Here is a 19389-nt window from a genome sequence, read left to right on the forward strand (position 1 = left end):
CAGTTCAAGTAAGCTAACTCCCAGAACACAATCTATTATTCATCTTTCTAAGCTAATGCATTCTCAAGTAAGTTGTTTATGTGTCCACTTTTTTATTTAGATCCATGCAAACCTTGTTAGGGTCAGCTTGGGTATTTGCTCCTGGATATAGCTGCCAATAATACTATTAATATAAAACGGGCGATGTTTAGCCTGGAAAATAGATTAAAGGAAATATAGTTGCCTCTAAATAGTTGAAGGGCTGTCATGTCTAAGAGTAATTAGAGCTATTTGGTATAGTTCCAGAGGGAATTAACTAGAACCAATGTATAGAAATGACTGAAAATACAATGTTGACTTAATATCCTTTAGTTTAATTCAACAACTATTATTAATCACTTACTATGCTCCATATAAATTTAATTCAAAGCACTCTAATAGATACTGAGGATAGAAAAATAAGAACCAAACACTTCTTACCTTCAAGTGGCTGACATTCTAGGATAGAGAGGTTGGATTGGGAAGAGGCGGTAAGGAGGGGGATTACAATATGTAACACAGATAGGTGAGCATAAAGTATATACAAAGTAATTCAAGTTTAATTGCAAAGGGACAGAAAATTAACTGCAAGGTAGGATAAAAGGCAGCACCTAATCTTTATGCTTTTCAGAAAACTAGGGATTCTAAGGATTCAAAATAAGAATGCTATGCATTTCAGAGATGGAGATGAAAATACAAAACAAAAGGAACACAAAACAAAAGAAAACATGGAGACTAGAAATAGAATGTTGTGTCAGTCAGCTAGCATTTATTAAGTGCCTTCTATCTTCTATTCTTTAGCATGTACAGTGAATAGCATGGTTAGGTCATGGAAGGGAGAGTTGCTTGGTAAATGAGAATAATATCAACTAAGGTCAAAGAGGTAGGTGGGATTCAGATTGTGAAGGAATTTAAAATGGTAAACCAAATTTCCTAAGAATCTACTTCCAGATTTTATAGCTATTAAAAAACAAGACTATAGATCAATTTTAAAGCTGAAAAGGTCTTTAGAGATCATCAGATCCAATCCTCTCATTTTACAAATGAAAAAGAGAGACAGTGTGATAAGTGACTTTCCCAGTGTCATCCAACTAGTAGATGTCGGAGGCATTCTTTTAATTTAGTTCCAGGCTGTTTGGAGATACCTTATAGGAAAGTGAGTTCATCAATGCCAGAAGTGTTCAAGCATCTCTCACAGGAATGTTTCAAGGAAAACCTGTATTAAATGGGCCTGGCACTTTTAATACCTTTTCTACTTCTAGATTCTGCAGTTCTGAAATTTTAAGGGAATATTTTTAAAAAGTCCCATAGTTTATATTTTTCTCATAGTTTAAAAGGTATCAAGTTCTGTTCTTGTGCACCCCAATTAATTTGAGTATTTTAGCTTTGGCCATCAGCATGCCCCAAACACTCTTTGAGCCATACCCTCTTAACAAATTGAGTATTCTACTGCATCACTCTGTAGGATGAATAATTTAAATTTTCCTCTGTTATAAGAAAGAAGTTTTATATGCACTTTTCTGTTCTGGAATCTTTCCAATTTTTCTTCAAAAATATTGACTCCCATAATATCTTAGATCAGCTAGAAGCATGAAATTTTAGAGTTGGATGGGAGCATAGAGATGGGATAGTATAATTACCTCATTTAACAGATGTTAAGTGATTTGACAAGACAGTTAGTGGCAGAGCCAAAACTAGAACCCAGATTTCCTGGAAAGCATCAATGGCTCCCTATTGCCACTAAAATAAAATACCAAGTGTTCTGATCATCTTTTTCAGCCCTTCACAGTCTGATTGGTCTTCCTTACCATGCTTATTTCACTTTTTCCCACTTCAGATACTCTCAGTTCCAACCAAATCAGCCTAAATACTCTTCCTGCTACATGACATTACCTTTCTCACCTAAATACCTTTGCATAGGCTGTCCACCATGCCTAAAATGTGCTTTCACCTTACCTCTGCTACTTAGCATTCTTATCTTTCCCCAAGATTCATCTCAGGTTCCCCCTTTCATGCAAAGCCTATTCTAATTCTTCTAGGTTGTAGTGCTTCCTTGCTCAGCAACTTATGTTGTATTTACTTAGGTGTTCCTAAAGTGATTTTTCATTCTGTCTTAGTATTCTTTATGCTTAATAGAACAGTTTGAATGGTTTGGGGTTTGTTTGTTTGGACTAGATTTATCTCATCATTGCTGGGAAGCCACAATGACAAATAGCCCCTACAAAGGTACATATATGCATTCTCTGCAGCTTACAATCAGAGAGAGTTACTTGGCTCCTCAGAGGTCAGTTGATTTGCTTAGGGTCACACAAGCTATCTATGTCAGAAATGTGACTTGAAACTGGATCTTTTTAATTTCCCAGGCAGTTTTATTTTTTATTTTTAATCTACCATGTAACATTGCCTCTAAAAGTCTTTCAGATAGTAGAAACTTAATCTAGACACTGGATCTTTAATTCTATTTATTCTCTATTTTCTGTCTTTTCACATACACATAAATAGAGAAAGGAAGGGTTATTGTATACATAGCTATATATAGACAAGTGCATATATACATACATTTATATTATGCATATATACACATATCTATGTAAATTAGTGTGTATAAATATGATGCATGTATATGTATATACATATATCTGTATGTCTATATAGGATTATGTATAAACATATATGTATAATATATGTGTTTTTATTTAAGCATACTAACTTCTTGAAATTCAGAGAGATCATGAGAAATATTTTTTAAACTATCACATGAAATGATCTACTAAAGGCCTCACCAGTGCCAAATATAGGGGTAACTATTTCATATTTCTCATTTGTTAAGCTTGTGAAAAAAGAAAAAAATATTTCTATGAGACTTTGCTTTTTTGATTTTCTTTTCACACACTGTTAGCCAAACTCTTCACGACATTACTATCTTTGCACCAATTGAAATAAATATAACATTGCTATTTTGATTAATGATATTCCAAATAAAAGATGCTTCCCAGATTTCCTGTTTCTTGTTCAAGTTAAATAAAAAGAAGGATTGCATCTAAAAATAAATCAAAATGATGTGAGTACAATTAAAGCCTTAATCAAATCCTATAAACTTTAGTTGACTTGATAGCTTATCTGTTGTTAAAAGAGTCTGTAAATTATATCTGAGAGTTTAGGCTGGTTTTAACTAGGACCAGTGAATGCTCCAGAAGATATGTGGATTGAAAAACATCTCTGAATTTAGGGACTCATAATGGAACGGAGTGAGAGAGGGGTCATGTCTCTTTGAGGTAACAATTCAAATATTTTTAATTAATTACTCAGTTCAACTCATAGCATAGCCTCATGGAGTTAAAAAAAAAAATTACTTTTCCAGAGGAGTAGATTTCCTTTTGCAAAATTTGACCTAGAGACCCAGTATTTAAAGTGATTGCTCTGGAAAATTCTATTTCTGTAAGCATCTATATAATTGTCCACCTATCAAACTGATTGCTTGACTTAATTCACTAAATTATCTGATTGTTTTGATAACCCTTTTTTGTTTTAACTCCTGAACACTGAAATATCATAATTACATTTTTAAAAGTTAAGATTTTTTCAATAATATTTGCCCAATTACATATATAAAAACAATTTTTAACATTTGTTTCATTGTTGTTTTTTTTAGTTGTGAATTCCAAATTTTATCCTTCCCCCTACCCTTTCCCCATTTCTTTGAGAAGGTAAACAATCTGATATAGGTAATACTTGTGTAATCATATAAATCATTTAGGATTTTTTTTAAAATGAGAGCCCCAAAACTTAAAATTATACTAATCCTTCTTTGCTCCTTTGAACAGGCTGTCTCCCAAGCCTGGAATGCCTTCCCTCCTAGCTTTCACCTCTTAGAATGCTTAGCTTCTTTCTTCAAGACTGAGCTCAGGTACCAGCTATGGGAAGTTTTTCCTGATTTCTACCTAATAATGACTCATGAGCACTCTCTCTCTGTTCATGCTATCCTATATTTGCTTCTCTGTGTACATGTTGTAGGCTTGAGTAGATTGTAAACTCTTTAACACAGGCTGGGATTATTCTTTTATCTTTTTATTCCTAGTATATTGCACATTAACACATGGTTAATAAATACTTGTTATTGTAACTGAATTGATATTTCCAAATTATTTGAGGTTTTTGGCTTTTTTTTTTTTTTTTTTTTAAATAAATTGAGTGATCAAGCGATCACTGATACATTCTTTGTCAAGTATTCCTTCCCAGGTATAGTTTTGTCTTTATCTTTTTTCTACTCACATAGATTTTGAATGCATTAAAATATAAGCTCTTTGAGAGAAGGAACTGTTTTTCTTTTCTTTCTATTTTTCAGCCCTGGCATGTAGTGCGTGCTCTGGCTGACAGAGAGTTTCCCACCACAAAAGTTATCGGAGCTGGAGTTTCACTGTTTATTGAATTAAACATCCTTTACTCTTCATAGAGTAGCCATAACCTATTCTATTGATGGCTCTTTGTTTCTACAGGTGGAAAAATCACAAGTGCTCAATCTTCTCTCCACACCTTCTCAACTTCTTCATCATCAATAACAATCCTCTTGGCATTGATAGTCCCTTCAACCTCATGGTGAAGATTGAAGACTTAATGTTTTTGTTTTACTTTAGCTTGATTACATCTGTAGATGGAGTTTTATGTAAGTGGAGAAGTTGGAACCCTGAGCTAAACTTAAAAATCCTAGAACTACCCATGGTGCACTTAGAGGAGTGTTGGGGGGGAAATGTTACTTAATCATCAGGTTTTCTCTTCGGTTTTTGTAAATGTCCTCAAATAGGGGAGGACAGTTCTTGGCCCAATAAAAATATGCAGATTGTATGTAATGAACTTTTGTAAGCAAAAGTAATTTCTGTCAAATGTATTCTTTACTTTTTTAATAGGTTTGAATTTGATTTTGTAACCAATGACCCTAAGTATGTGCCATTTGTTTGTTAAAGCAGTGGTGTCTAGTACATCTGTTTCAAAAAAAAAAAAAACAAAAAAGAAAAAAAAAACAGGAAAAAAGTGAAGGTGAGTAATAAAGACTCTGAATCTAGTGTTTCTCATTTTCCCTAAGGCTGACTTTTGCAATCAACAAACCAGTGGGAGAGAAGAAAAATAGTTCAGTTATGTTGCCCATTACAGGATAAGTATAGGAAATATTTTCTGGAAAAGTATATGATTGCATATTGAAATAGTCAAATTTGTCAATCTGATGTTCTGCAAGCATTCCCTGAGCAAGTTATTAGAGCAGAGTTGGGCCTTGACATTAGCACAAGGTAAACTAAAGGGAGACTAAGAAGGGATTGTTTTAAGTGCTATTGTCTTTCATCAAGTACTGTATTATTTAACTGAAAATGAAGTCAAAGTTTATTTTTAATAGCAAAAAATATAGTTTAATTTCACAGAAAATGCACATGCTAACAAGTATGGACACTGATATGTACTATATATTCTAACTTCAAAAAAAATTACATGAATACAGCATAACCTTTTCTTTTTCCATCTAACTACCTGCTTTTTTTGTTTATTTTTTTTTCATGACAATCCTCCTCTAAACAACTAAAATTTATCATGAAAATATAGATGCATATATGTTTTATATGGAAGAAAATAATTTGAATATACCAACTTTATGTAGAATATTTTTGGACATACCTGTGCTCCACATAGCACTTGCCAAGGCCTGCCAATGATTCAAAGTAGAAAGATTTCTTGGGTTGTTTATTAGAGCTCACCCACTTTTTTTTTTCAAACACTGACCACTGTCATCAATAGGAAATTCAACATCAGTCAACTATATATTTTTATTCTTTGAGTAATGAAGAGGATAGCAACAGTAGGATATCATAGAATTTGAGATTTAGAAGGGACCTCAACAGTCATCTCATTCAAACCATAGAAGAATACTCGATGGAAATATTTTCTTTGGTTATGGAGTATGGTAGATTGGTCCCACTTTGGAGACTCTCTTGATTCAAGATTACTTCCAAAAAGTAGTAAGAAAAGAAAGTGAGTCTCAATAAATGTGCCAGAGAAGGCCTGGACCAGCTATTGTTTCATAGCTGATTGGGAATTAAGGCCCCAAGATGATATTTTTGCCTACTATTAACATATCCATTTATTTTACATCTTTAAATGAACAACAAGGAAGCAGAAAAGGGCTTGATCTTTACTAAGCAGCACCAGATATGAAATCAATAAGGAATCAAAAAAGGAGAAGGGGAGAGAAACAGGAAAAGAACTTGTGTTCTCAACACTCCTGTACATTTTTCTTCCAGAAAATAAAACAAAAAACAGCCTAACTTCTTTGTGTCAGGTACTCATTGTTGTATTTTTGGTTTGGTTTGGTTTGGTTTTTACAGGCTGTTTTTAAGCCAATCCCAATCAAGCAATTTTTAAAAATATACATGTTAATCACCAGATTGTTGTGGATCAAAGACAGATGGTGGACTTTATTTTGAGGATCTTTGTCATCAGAGCATAAAAACTCTTCCTTGGAGACTTCCTCCTGGAAAGGTTCATGCTCTTCTAAGGTGGAAAAGAGAAAAAAAGAGAGATGCATGTAATCACAATCTGTTTCAGTGCTATTGCTTGATGAAACAAATGAAAATATTGTCACTTCTTGACTGGCTGAGGCACTTTTCCACAATATGAGGTAGCTTGCCAGAGCAAATTATGTTTAAAAAACACATACACACACACCATGCACATGACAAGAACATACTGATTTAAAAATGGGGCAATAATAAATAGCCTTTACCTTAATGTCAGCTGAATTGAACTCTTTTTCTTTATTTCCCATAGAACACTTTGCCAGTCTTGGCCAATCAAAAACACCCATGGTCAAGGTGTTACCAGTGAACATTCTAATAAAACATCATACTCACAAAATTCAAGTTGAATTTCATATCCATTAATCTAATATAGGGGGCATATGCGATAGATAGTATTTACACATGGAATTAAGTTTCTGATAATGTCCTATTCTTGCAGGGAGCAGTGATTAGATGTTTTTATTCAACATGAACAGAATATGTATTTTGCATTTAGAACCTATGAATAAAACATGTTTTAAATGTTTATGGACTTATGTATTACATTTGTTACTTTGTAGACAATAGGACAATGGTCCTTATCTCCCTACATTATTTTCCAGCTTCAATATTGAGCTTTTTCCTGGGATGAGATTGTAATAGTGCAGTCTTAAGTCATTAAAAGAGACTGTATTTTTGTATAATGTCACATGAGCTATTGAGAAACTACTTATAATCAACTGAAACTCTGTGAAAGCAAGTGTTTGCATACCAAAATGAAGGTACTATAGAGCCCCATTTCAATCTGTTAAATATATTGTATACAATCTGTATATAAATATATATACTATATATAATGGTATATACTATGTGGAAGGCACAGTCAAATTATAGTTCTGTGTACTGTTCTTGTAACATTAGATCTTTTTAATAAATAATTCTCTTTTTATTGACTTTTATCTTCTCTCCTGTCAGCTATCTTAAAAGTATTATATTTTTCCTATAGGCTACAGCATACATAGGTGATAAATACATTTTTAGTGACATTTTCACAAAGAAAATGCTAGTGTTGGAGAGGCCCTGGCATATATAAGAATCTTCAAATCATTATCACTTTTAACTCCTTGGGGTATATTTAGTTCTATCATGTTGCTTCAATTCCCATATTTGAATCAGATCAGAAAAACCAAATCAAGCAACACAATAAATGTCAAGAAGAATCAACATCAAAATGATATAGCTGGTCAGCATAGAGAATAGAGCACTGGGCCCATAATCATGAAGGCCTGAATTCAAAACTGGCTTTGTGATGTGATGCTGAACAAGTAACTTAAATTCTGTTTGTTTCAATTTCCTCAATTGTAAAATGGGGGGTAGTATAGTACTTACCTGCCAGAATTGTTATGAGAATCAAATTAGAAAATATTTGTAAAGCATTTAGCTTAATTCCTGTCTCATAGTATGTGCTCTATAAATGCTTATTCTTTTCTCTTTCCTGTAGCTCTGCTTTCCTCTCATCTCATAAAAAATAGATGTAAGCAATAACTAATATTTATATAGCTCTTTAAGATTTTCAAAGAACTTTATATGTATTATCTCATTTGATTTTCACAATAACTCTTTGAGGTAGTAGTTGTTATTTTTATCCCCATTTACAGCGGAGGAAACTGAGACTGAGAGATATGAAGTCTATGGGCACACAGGTAGTGTCTGAGTTAAGATTCATACTCAAGTTTTATTGACTTCATTAAAACATAATGAAGAAGCACTGTCTCTGAAGTCAGAGAATCTAAGTTCAGATTTTGACTCTACATTTTACTATGTATATAATCTTGGCAAGTCCCTTTACCTCTCTAAGACTCAGTTTCCTTAATTATAAAATGAACAGATAGGACTGAATGATTTTTAATATCCCAAATCACAAATTTTTCCAATTGGAAGGAATATTAGACATGATCTAGTCTAAGCCACATCTAAATTGCTGTCTCTTGCAACTTGAAATATATGCACATGTGTGGCTATAGTGTTCATTAGAACACATTAGTCCACCAAGGGCTGCTTCAAGCATGATGAGTGACTAATGTTCTTTAGATCACTAGGAATTCCACAAAAGTCCTATTTCAATGTCTTACCACAGAGAAGAGATGATCTGGGATTCACCAAGTCTATAACAGAGGAAGACTTACTCTAGTGAGCCTTTAAGCCTGATATATCTGTTATTAAAGAATAACCAGTCAATTGTCTTGTGAAGAAACCTATCATTGGAAAGTTGGATGCCTGGTGCTGACCTTTTTTTGGTCCTAACAATTCACAAAGATTATTTACAGAGGTTCAAAGAGTATATGATTTGCATTAGCAGATATTCCCACACTGATAAAATTGTGGATTTTGAAGTAAAGAAGTAAACATCTTACCAGACCTAAAGCTATATTTATAAAGCATTGGTCATCAAAACTGGCTAAGAAATAAAGTAGTCAATCAGTAGAATAGGTGAGATTCACAAGACATAATAATCAATAACTATTCTAAACTAATATTTGATAAACCCAAAGATCCCAACTTCTGGAATAAGAACTCACTATTTGACAAAAATTGTTGGGAAAATTGGAAATTAGTATGGCAGAAACTAGGCATTGACACCCTATACCAAGAGAAGGTTGAAATGGCTTCATGATTTAAACATAAACAGTAATAATATAAGCAAATTAGAAGAATAATAGATAGTTTACCTCTCAGATCTGTGGAGAAGGAAAGAATTTGTGTCCAAAGAAGAACTAGAATATATTATGGATTACAAAATGGATACTTTTGATTATATTAATTTAAAAAGTTTTGTACAAACAAAATCAATGCAGACAAGATTAGAAGGGAAGCCCAAGTCCTTGGTCTTAGTGGAGGAGTGATGAAGGCAGGAGACCCACAAAGGTGGTCAAAGAAGGAGTCCTTTATTTCAAGTCCTCTCAGCCCTTAAATACCTTAGTGTGATTACATCATTACAGCACACTGAGCTTGTGCTAACTATAGTAGCATTATATCTTCACATCACACTGAGCAAATGCTAATTATAGTAGCATTACATCACCACAGCACACTGCTCATGGGTTAACTATAAGCACCCTGTTATAGATATGTAAATGCCTCTTTACTGTGAGTACCTTTTGCTTCAAGTAGAATACAGGTGGTCACGCCTCCTTGACTTCTCAGGAAGGGTGAGAGCACCAAAGGGAGGTGGGAGCCAAACCAGACATTGTCAACAGGTTCTCTCTGGGCTGAAGGATCTTATATCTTACCTAGAGTTCCCTCACTATCTGCGGCCCTCTACACAACGAGATCATAAAACTGGTGGGGGAAGGACATATGTGTGTAAAAATGTTTGTGGCAGCCCTATTTGTAGTGGCAAGAAATTGGAAACTGAGTGGATGCCCATCAATTGGAGATTGGCTGAATAAACTGTGGCATATGAATGTTATGGAATATTATTGTTCTGTAAGAAATGTTCAGGATGACTTCAGAGAGACCTGGAGAGACTTACATGAACTGATGCTGAGTGAAGTAAGACCATTATACACAGCAATAGCAAGATTATATGATGATTAATTCTGTTGAACATGGCCCTCATGATGATTCAGACGATTTTCAATGGTCTTGTGATGAAGAGAACCATCTACACCCAGAGAAAAGATAGTAGGAACTGAAAGTGGATCACAACATAATATTTTCACTTTTTTTATTGTTGTATAGAATATATATGTATAGAAGAATTGCACATGCTTAACATATTAGATTACTTGCCACCTAGGGGAGGGAATGAGGCTAAGGGAAAGAAAAAATTTTGGAACACAAGATTTTACAAAGGTTAATGTTGAAAATTATCTATGCATGTGTTTTGAAAATAAAAAGCTTTAATCAAAAAAAAAAAAAAAAGAAATAAACATCTTGTTGGTACTCCCAACAAAACTGTAAAATAAACCTAAAACTTCTTAAACAGATAAACATAGACACATTCCTATGTGTTTGTCATTATTCATATATTAATTCACATGACACTAGATAGAATATGATAGGGACAAAGGAGAGTTATATGAAAGTGTCTGAAAAATTTGAGAAGGAAGAAATCACTTTCAACTGTGAAATTTGCTAAGACTTCATAAATAGGATGACACCTTTTGGACCTTGAAAGAAAGGATCAGTCACATACCTCCTGACAACAGAAATTAAAAAAAAAAAAAAAAACATTTTGAGGATATGACTAATGTGAGAATTTGTTTTTACTAGATTATGTAAATATGTATTAAGGAATTTATTTTTTGTTGTGTGCATTTTTTTTTTTTAATTTGCTCAGTAGGGAGAGAGTAAGAAGAACAAATTAATAAAAGATACTTACAATAAAAGAAGAAAGTTTTTTTTTTTTTTTTTTTTTCAAATAAAGCAAAAAACAGGCGGGGAAGTCACCAGATTGATATGGGAGGAAGCCTATTTCAAGTATGAGCAATACATGAATAAAGGCTTGGAAATAGGAAAGGCCAGGAAAAGAACTAATACAACATTGTATTAGAGAAGCATGCACTAGGAAGATTATTCAAGCAACAATAAAGAGAATGAATTGAAATAGGGATAGATTAGAGAGAGAGTATAGCAAGAGACAACTAATAGTATATGTAAAAAATGGGGTTAGGAGTGCAGAGATTGTTGGTTATAGTGAGACAAGAGTAGAGAAGCCAAATGTAAAAAAACATTATGAAAATAAAATTACTGTCAGTACCTGAGTAGATATGGACCATAAGATAGATAGAAAAGTCAAAAGAGATTTCAAAATTACAAATTTAGGTACCTAAAAAGAGAATAGTGCCATTTACTTAAAAAAGGAAGTTTAAGGGTAGGGCATCATAATGCAATATGGTTTTTTAAGACATACAGAGTTTGAGGAGTCAGAAGGAAATGCAAGTGGAGCTTATCATTGGAAAGTTAGAATTACCAGGCCTGGAATTCTTTTCCTTTTTTCTTTTTTTTTTTTTTTTTAGGTTTTTCTGACAGCTTTTAAAGTAAGTTTTTTTTTTTTATTAAAGCTTTTCATTTTCAAAACATGCATAGATAGTTTTCAACATTCACCCTTGCAAAACCTCTTTTGTTCCAAATTTTTTTCTCTTTCTTTTCCTCCCACTCCCTCCCCTAGATGTCAAATAATTCAATATATGTTAAAGGTGTGCAATTTTTCTATACATATTTCCACAATTATCATGCTGCACAAGAAAAATCAGATCAAAAAGAAAAAAAATGAGAAAAAAGGAAAAGCAAATAACAAAAAAAAGTGAAAATACTATGTTCTGACCCACCCTCTATTCCCATAGTCCTCTCTCTGGGAGCAGATGGCTCTCTCCATCACAAGACCATCATAACTGATGATCATAACTGATGATCATAACAATCACTGAAATTGATTGAAAAGAGCCACATCCATCAGAATTGATCACCATATATAATGTTGCTATTGTTGTGTACAATGTGTTGCTTTTGCTGTATACAATGTTCTCTTGGTTCTGCTCACTTCACTCAGCATCAGTTCAAGTCTCTCTAAGCCTTTCTGAAATCAAGTAGATCAATTCTTAAAGAACAATAATATTCTATGATATTCATATACCATAACTTTTTCAGCCATTCTCCAAATGATGGGAAACATTCAGTTTCCAGTTCCTTTAGGTCTGGAATTCTTGAGAGAGGTTGTAGTAGAAATATGATTTTAAGAGCCATCATCATAGAGGTGATGTTTTCCTTGATCAAAGCAAAACCCTATGTTGGCACATTTCATCACTTGTTTCATAATCCTGTTAAAATAAACTAGAGTTGCACCTTTAAGAAATACACATTGATATGCCATTTGACAGTCTGACAAGTTGAAATAAAAATCCTACAATAGTAGATTAATATAGTCACCTAAAGCTGACCTGAAATTCCAATTATGAGACTTGTTATTGCTTTCATTTTATATTATATCCAGATGTCCCATAAGTTAAGTTATCTGCTATAAGAAAAGGACCATTTGGAAGATGTTATATTTTACATGAAGAAAAGAAGATAAAACTGAGTCACAATTATCATCTTCAACTATTTAAAGTGTTCTCATGTAAAATAGGGACTAGATATTCTACTTGGTCCCTGAAAAAAAGAACCAGTGTCAATGGATAGATAATATATTTTTAAAATTAGCTAGTATTTATTAAGCACCTACAGCTAGGGCCTGATTATTGTAAATAATAAATCTCTTGTATTCACTTTGCATATTTAGGCCTACAGCTGGGTCCTGACTAGTGTAAATAATCTATCCTCTAAGCTCACATTGCATATTTCCACTGAGCTGGAACCAATAACCATATTATTACTTCAAATAGTGGGAATTCAAATACATGCAACCACTTCAAGAGATTTGCATTAACAAGAACCTAATAATACTATACTTCAGGAAATAATATGTAATTTAAAGATAAGTTTGGATTCCAGCTCTGCCAATGTGACTTTAGACAAATCACATAACATTTATGGGATTCAGTTTTCTCATTTATGAAATTAATTGCATTGGATTAGATGACCTCCAAGATTTCTTCCATCAACCATGTTTATAATTTGCTAGAAGATAGATTTCAGTTCATTGCCAGGTCAATTAGAGATAACACTAAAAATGGAATGGGTTACCTTAGAAAGTAATGAGTTCCTTGTGGCTAGTGATCATTGGGTAGAGGGTTTCATTGACATTCATTATTGATGTTGTAGCAGGTATTCATGAGTCAAGAAGGAATAAGTATACATCACAGTCCTTGCATGCCTTCTTATCCTATGTCATTCTTGTCATGTCCTTTCTGAAAGAGACTTGAATAGGAACTCAAGCTATAAAGTCCTTGAGAGAAGGAATAATTCCATTCTTTGTATTTGTACCTCATCACCTACCACAGTGACTAACACATAGTAGGCATTTAATGATTGCTAATTGATTGATTAAGTGATAAATTTTCAACAGTTGGCCAGTCCCTATTAACCACAATGCAAAAAAACATAAGAGTTGCTAATACAAATACAACTTAAATTGTTTTCAATTCATTATTATTCGGCAGTACCTACTAGTTCAGTACTAGATAATTTTTGAAAGTGGACTCAAATAATAAATAGTCACATATGCATGTATATCTGTATATATCTCTGGAGGTATAGGGCACTCTTCATGAGGAAATTCCCTCCAAGAATATAGATCAGCAGCTGTTGTATAACATAGAGTCTTAGAAAGTGGCTTGGGCTACTGAGAGAAGTGATTTGATCAAGGCTGAACAGATATTATGGGTCAGCAATAAAATTTAAATTCACATCTTCCAGACATCACTTCTCTCTGTTGCTCTATAATTCTCAACCTTGAATCAATAAGTCAATGTCATTTATGAGGAAAATCCCATGTAGTTGCTTATTTTTATAAGATTATTATATCAATCAATCAATATTTATTAAGCATCTACTATGTGCCAGGCACTATGATAAGCATTGTGTGATACACCCATAGCCAGCACATAATTGGTGTGTTTTCTATCTTTGGGGGATCCATGGACATAATCTGTATCAAACATCAGGAATATTATGTTGTAATATATATATTTCATATACATATATACATATATACATATACATATATATAGTTCATATATATATGAACCTCTGGCTAGAACTGATTGTCCTTTAAGGAAAAGTTTGAGGAATATTGATATGTTTAATGAAGTCACAATTTATGATAAATTAAATTATTACCATAATTTATTGTCATGACATTGCATTACAAAAGGATCAGGTTCAGAAATCTGCTTCCTTTGGGCTGGCAGTGCTTGCTATCATGTGACAATGGGCCATTAGCCTGGCACTGGAACAAATCATTCCCATCACCATCATCATCATTAACTGCAAGTATGTGGTGCTTGTGAGTGTTGCTTTGTTTTCTCTTCCAGAGAGAGTGATTTAAGCAGAGATGCCTTCTGCCCTCTCAAAGCTCGCAGCAAGCTTACCCAGATCAGTATCTCACTCTAGAAAATAAGTAACATTTGAGAGAGTGCCCGAGTACCCAGGAATAAAAAAAATAAATGAAAAGGCAGTGTTTTTTCTTCACGCAACTATGCTCCTAGAATGCCTGGCTTAATGGGAAAAGAATGTCTGATGGCTGAAGGTTTTCATTCTAGACCTGAGTTTTCTGACTCACAGAGCTAAAAGCCTTGCCAATTACTGCCAGCAGCAGTTTCTGAGACCTAGTTTGACTCTGCCCATTTAATGAACAAAATCCAATCAACCACCCTGTAAGGGAAAATAGAAAATGCCTGCCAGAATGATAAATAACTGATTGCCAGTGATGATTAGCATAACCCACCTCCAGAGAAGTGCCTGCCTCCTATTCAGCTCCGACTGAGCTCCTTTTAAGTATTGACAAATGCTTCAAGACCCCTAAAGTCAGCTTCCAGACTTATGGGGGCCATCCCACCAACTGGGATCCTGCCAGCCCAGATCCATCGAGATTCACAGACCGAGATTCACAGGAAAGCAGGTGACAGACTGTTGCTCCACTTGCCCATTTTCACTAGAAAAATGAATCATCATCTGCTTTGCCTTTGGTACAAGGATAACTATTTTATGAAACTGGCCTTTGGCTCATTGTAGACAAGTTTCAGTTGTAAAGATGGGCCCAAAAGGAATGAAATGCTCTTTAGTGCTTTAGAGTCAATAGAGAATTTGCTGCATTAGAAAGCCAAGCAGAAAGTAATGCAATTCTGGGGTCTCTGAATTGAGGAAAATAAATGTTTAAATTTCCCTAAGTCCTATTAGGATCCTAAGAAGATTGTGTACATAGAATTTTCTGATGAGATAGCTAGATATTGTATAAATTAGATCATATTGACTTTAAAGTGTTAAGATGGAAAGAAGACTACAGGTTCTCCTCTTGCACCTCTTGCACTGACTTTTTAGAATTCTTTTATTCTCTGCTAAATCCAACCAGTTCTGTCCTGTCCAAAAGCCTCAGAGATATCAAGTAGACCAGATGTTGTTGAAAAAGGAAATAAAGGAGAGAACATGGAAAAAGGAAACAAAACAAAAGAACAAAAGTCTCCCTATTCTGACAGAGAAAGATTTGACTCTCCTCATGCATCTCACTATTATTTAACAGTTTGGGTTTAGTTTGATTTTTTCTTTAATTAGATGCTGATTACTGATATCACTCCTGAGATAATCTTAACATAGCATTAAAAAGACAATCATCCAAACTTTATTTTATAATAACCTCTCATTATAGTTTTTTTTTAAATCTTTGTCACCAAATTTCCAAAGATGGTCTATATGACTGTGTTTCAATTATAAAAATATAGGCAGGTGTGCACTTGAGGTTGCCACAATTATTTGACAGGCTGAACTTCAGCCAATTCAATACAAGTGCTACAAAGAGCCCATGACAAGGTTCAGTAAATGAGAAGTTCAATTCCTTTTATTTTTAAGGAACATATAAACTGTTCCCAGTTGTCTGTAGTTCCCTAGCAGTCACTATCTCAAAGGGCTGCTGTGAAGATTGTTAGAAAAAAAATTTGGTTGCCTGAATAAATCAGGCAAATTCAGGAAAATGAGATTAAAAAATGGAGTTTATTATAATAAGGAAGGCATGTGCCACAACCTCAGCTCCAGTTCTGGGCTGTTTTTAAAAATGAATTTTTATAAAAAGAGAAGATCATCTTGATAGATTCACATTAAAAAAAAAAAATGGACTAGTGTTTTATCAGGGTTGAGTTTTAGAGCCAAATTTTAACCCAGGAAGAATGCTAATTTCCAAAGGGGATTTTTAAAAGCATCTGAGAGTTTTCTTTCCATGACATGTACTAAAGTTTTCCTTAATGAGAGAATGTCATATATACTTGTGCAGCCCCCCTTCTAAAAGAGGACTGTCATATATACTTGTTAAAGGGGGATGAGAAATATAATTCAATAATTCCCCCATTTAGTGCTAATCATTTTTACAATACAGCACTATAACTGAAGTTATACTTCTCCTTTATCCTCAACTTCATTGTTCTAATCTCTATTGCATGTAATTTGAGAACTGACCTGAGAATCAGTTTCTTGTACCAAGAGGGACATTAGAAGTACAAATAACACACAATCCCTATGAGAACACACAAAATAAAAAAAAGACATACTTTAGCTATGAAAGATTTGCACCTTCAAAAATATATCTGTAACTCATAGAGTTTATTTTTTAAATTGTTTAGATTAGTTAAAGTATTAAGTGTTTAATGGTTAGTAAAATGTTTAGTTAAACGTTAAAGTGTTTAAATGGTAGGGAACCCACTTTCACACACTCCCCTTTTATCAAAGTCTTCCTTCCATGAAGAGTTAGACTCTTGACAATAGAGGCAGTTAGAGACCTTATATAGAGCATAGAGACCCTGTAAAAATCCTTTGGACAAACTATGACCAGCAAATGTGAATCAAAAAAGCCCTGGATCCTGCAGTGGTATTAGTACAAGCAAAAGTGATAAGCATAAGAATAGGCAACAGGTCCATAATACACACATATAATCAATATAACAGAAATTTACAATAGGTGAAAAAAGAAATCCAAGATAGCTTCAGATAACCACAGCATTTTGTCATTTCTAGAATTTTATTTCAACTAGTCTGGCTGTCATGTGACATCAATGTTTCTTAAAGATATAGCTGGTTTATTTTAGTAGAATAATGAAACAAATGATGAAATGTGCCAACATAGTGTTTTACTTTGATCAAGGAAATCATCACTTCTAAGCTAATGACTCCTAAATCCATACTTCTATCACAACCTCTTCCAAAATTTCCAGGCTTATAATTCTAATTGCTAGTTGGTGAGTTCCACATGCATTTCTTGCTGACTCTTCAAACTCTAGATGTCTAAAAACTCAAGTCACCATGTTATACTGACTTCCTTATTTAAGTAATTGACCCAATCCTCTTTTCAGGTATCTAAATTTACAACTTTGAAATTTCCTTTGATTTTCCTTTCAATGCTGTAGTCCACATCTAGTCAGGTACTAGATGTGATTTTTATTTTCATAATATTTTTTGTACCTGGCTCCTCCTCTCTTTTGTCAATAACCAACAAAAACAGCAGAGAAACTTCCTTAGACTATGATTCCAGCCAATAATGAAGTAAAGTTCCACATTATTCATAAGGAATCAAAAACCAGGCTCAAAATTAACTAAATAGAACAATTTCAGAATGGAAATAGCACAATTGGAAACTGAGTCAAGAACATCCTATCTTCTTTTATGTAAGGTTGTCCCCTCAATTTTCCCAGATACAAACATCCAATTGTAACAATTCTCAAACCACATTCCCTTTTGGGGCATCCCATAGCATTTCCTTTGAATGGTGGACTATTGGCTTCATGACAATTCAGACACTTATACCTGAAATCAAAATTTAGAAAAATATGAAAATACCCTCTCAAGAGATTTTTAACTCAACTAATAAAATTTTACTAATCACAGTTTAGAAATAAGATATTTTTAGTTTTCTTATGTGTTCCTAACAGTTAATAATGAGTAAATATAAGGACATTTCATTTGTCTTACACTTATAAATTAAGAATTATCACATTCTGGAATTTCACACATACAGTGACTACATAGCTCAGATCCCAAAGAAAATTGCTATCTATTATAAGTCTCCAGACTAACAGATAATCATATTGTCCAAATTATAATAACATAAAAGTAGTTACCTAACTTTACTAAACTATTCCAATTTCTGCCCTTCATTGGATTTCAAAAGGGGTTTTCGAATGGCATTCTACCATTTTCTACAAAGAAGGGAAATTAAGCTCTGTCTTATCTCTTTGTTGTTTTCTTTTGTTTCTGTTTTTATTTATAGCCCAGAGGAAAAATAAAAAATAAAAAACTTTAGTGAAAAAAGTAGATCTTCACAGACACCAAATGAAAAAATGACTTTCTCCCCTTGAGGAGAAAAGCCTATCAGTTCTTTGAAGCTTAGCTCCAGGGGATATACTTATTTGTAATGTAAACCAGCCAATTCAATAATTAGAGTTTATAGACATTTAATCTGCTTTTTGAATCTCACTTCCCTTTGTTAATGGTATAAAAGCCCTTGTCCCAACTCTTTCTCATGGAATTAAAAGCCTGAAACACCTTTAGTTTTTGTTGTAGGACAATATCCCAAAGAAATCAAGAAAAAAGGTAAGAATCTATATGTCAAAAATATTTATGAAAGATCTTTTTGTAGTAGCAAAAAAACTGGAAACTAAAGATAGTTTAGCCAAGGATAAGGATAGCAAAGAAACTGGAAACCCACTGAACAAATTATATGAATGTTACATAATAAAATACTATAGTCCCATAAGAAATGTTGAAAGTGATGGTTTCATTGAAATCTTGGGAGATTTGTATGAACTGATATAAAGTAATGTGAGTAGAACAAGGAGAACAATTTATACAATTACAACACATTTTTTAGAAGTTGAAAAACTTAAGAACTTTAATTAATTGCAGTGATAAACTATGATTCCAAGAGACTAATAATGAAGCACAATACATTCTATTTAATTCTTCATTTTCCAAGAGGACCAATGACACAGAGGGTGATGTCTTGACTTTCTCCTAAATTAGATTTAAGTGAGGCAAAGAAACATCACCTTCACTCTTTCTTCCACAGACACTGAAGCCCAGTGTTAGGATAAAAGCCAAAAATTTCTGCAATGGTCCAAGATGCAATGAAATCTTAGATGTCCAACTAAGGGCTAAGTGCTACTTAATGACTATTGGAGCACAGTGTTCT

General features: G+C 33.5%; 1 protein-coding gene across 1 annotated transcript in view; it reads left to right on the forward strand.

The window, feature by feature from the left end:
• Positions 1 to 7516, forward strand: part of CNTN5 (contactin 5) — an 853760-nt gene extending 846244 nt beyond the window's left edge. Inside the window, exon 22 of the mRNA XM_051986848.1 lies at positions 4515 to 7516. Coding sequence (XP_051842808.1) covers positions 4515 to 4618 — 104 coding nt within the window. The 3' untranslated portion in view covers positions 4619 to 7516. The remainder of the gene's footprint in view (positions 1 to 4514) is intronic.
• Positions 7517 to 19389: the final 11873 nt, after the last annotated feature.

The sequence above is a fragment of the Antechinus flavipes genome, chromosome 3, assembly GCF_016432865.1.
Source record: "Antechinus flavipes isolate AdamAnt ecotype Samford, QLD, Australia chromosome 3, AdamAnt_v2, whole genome shotgun sequence".
Taxonomy (NCBI): domain Eukaryota; kingdom Metazoa; phylum Chordata; class Mammalia; order Dasyuromorphia; family Dasyuridae; genus Antechinus; species Antechinus flavipes.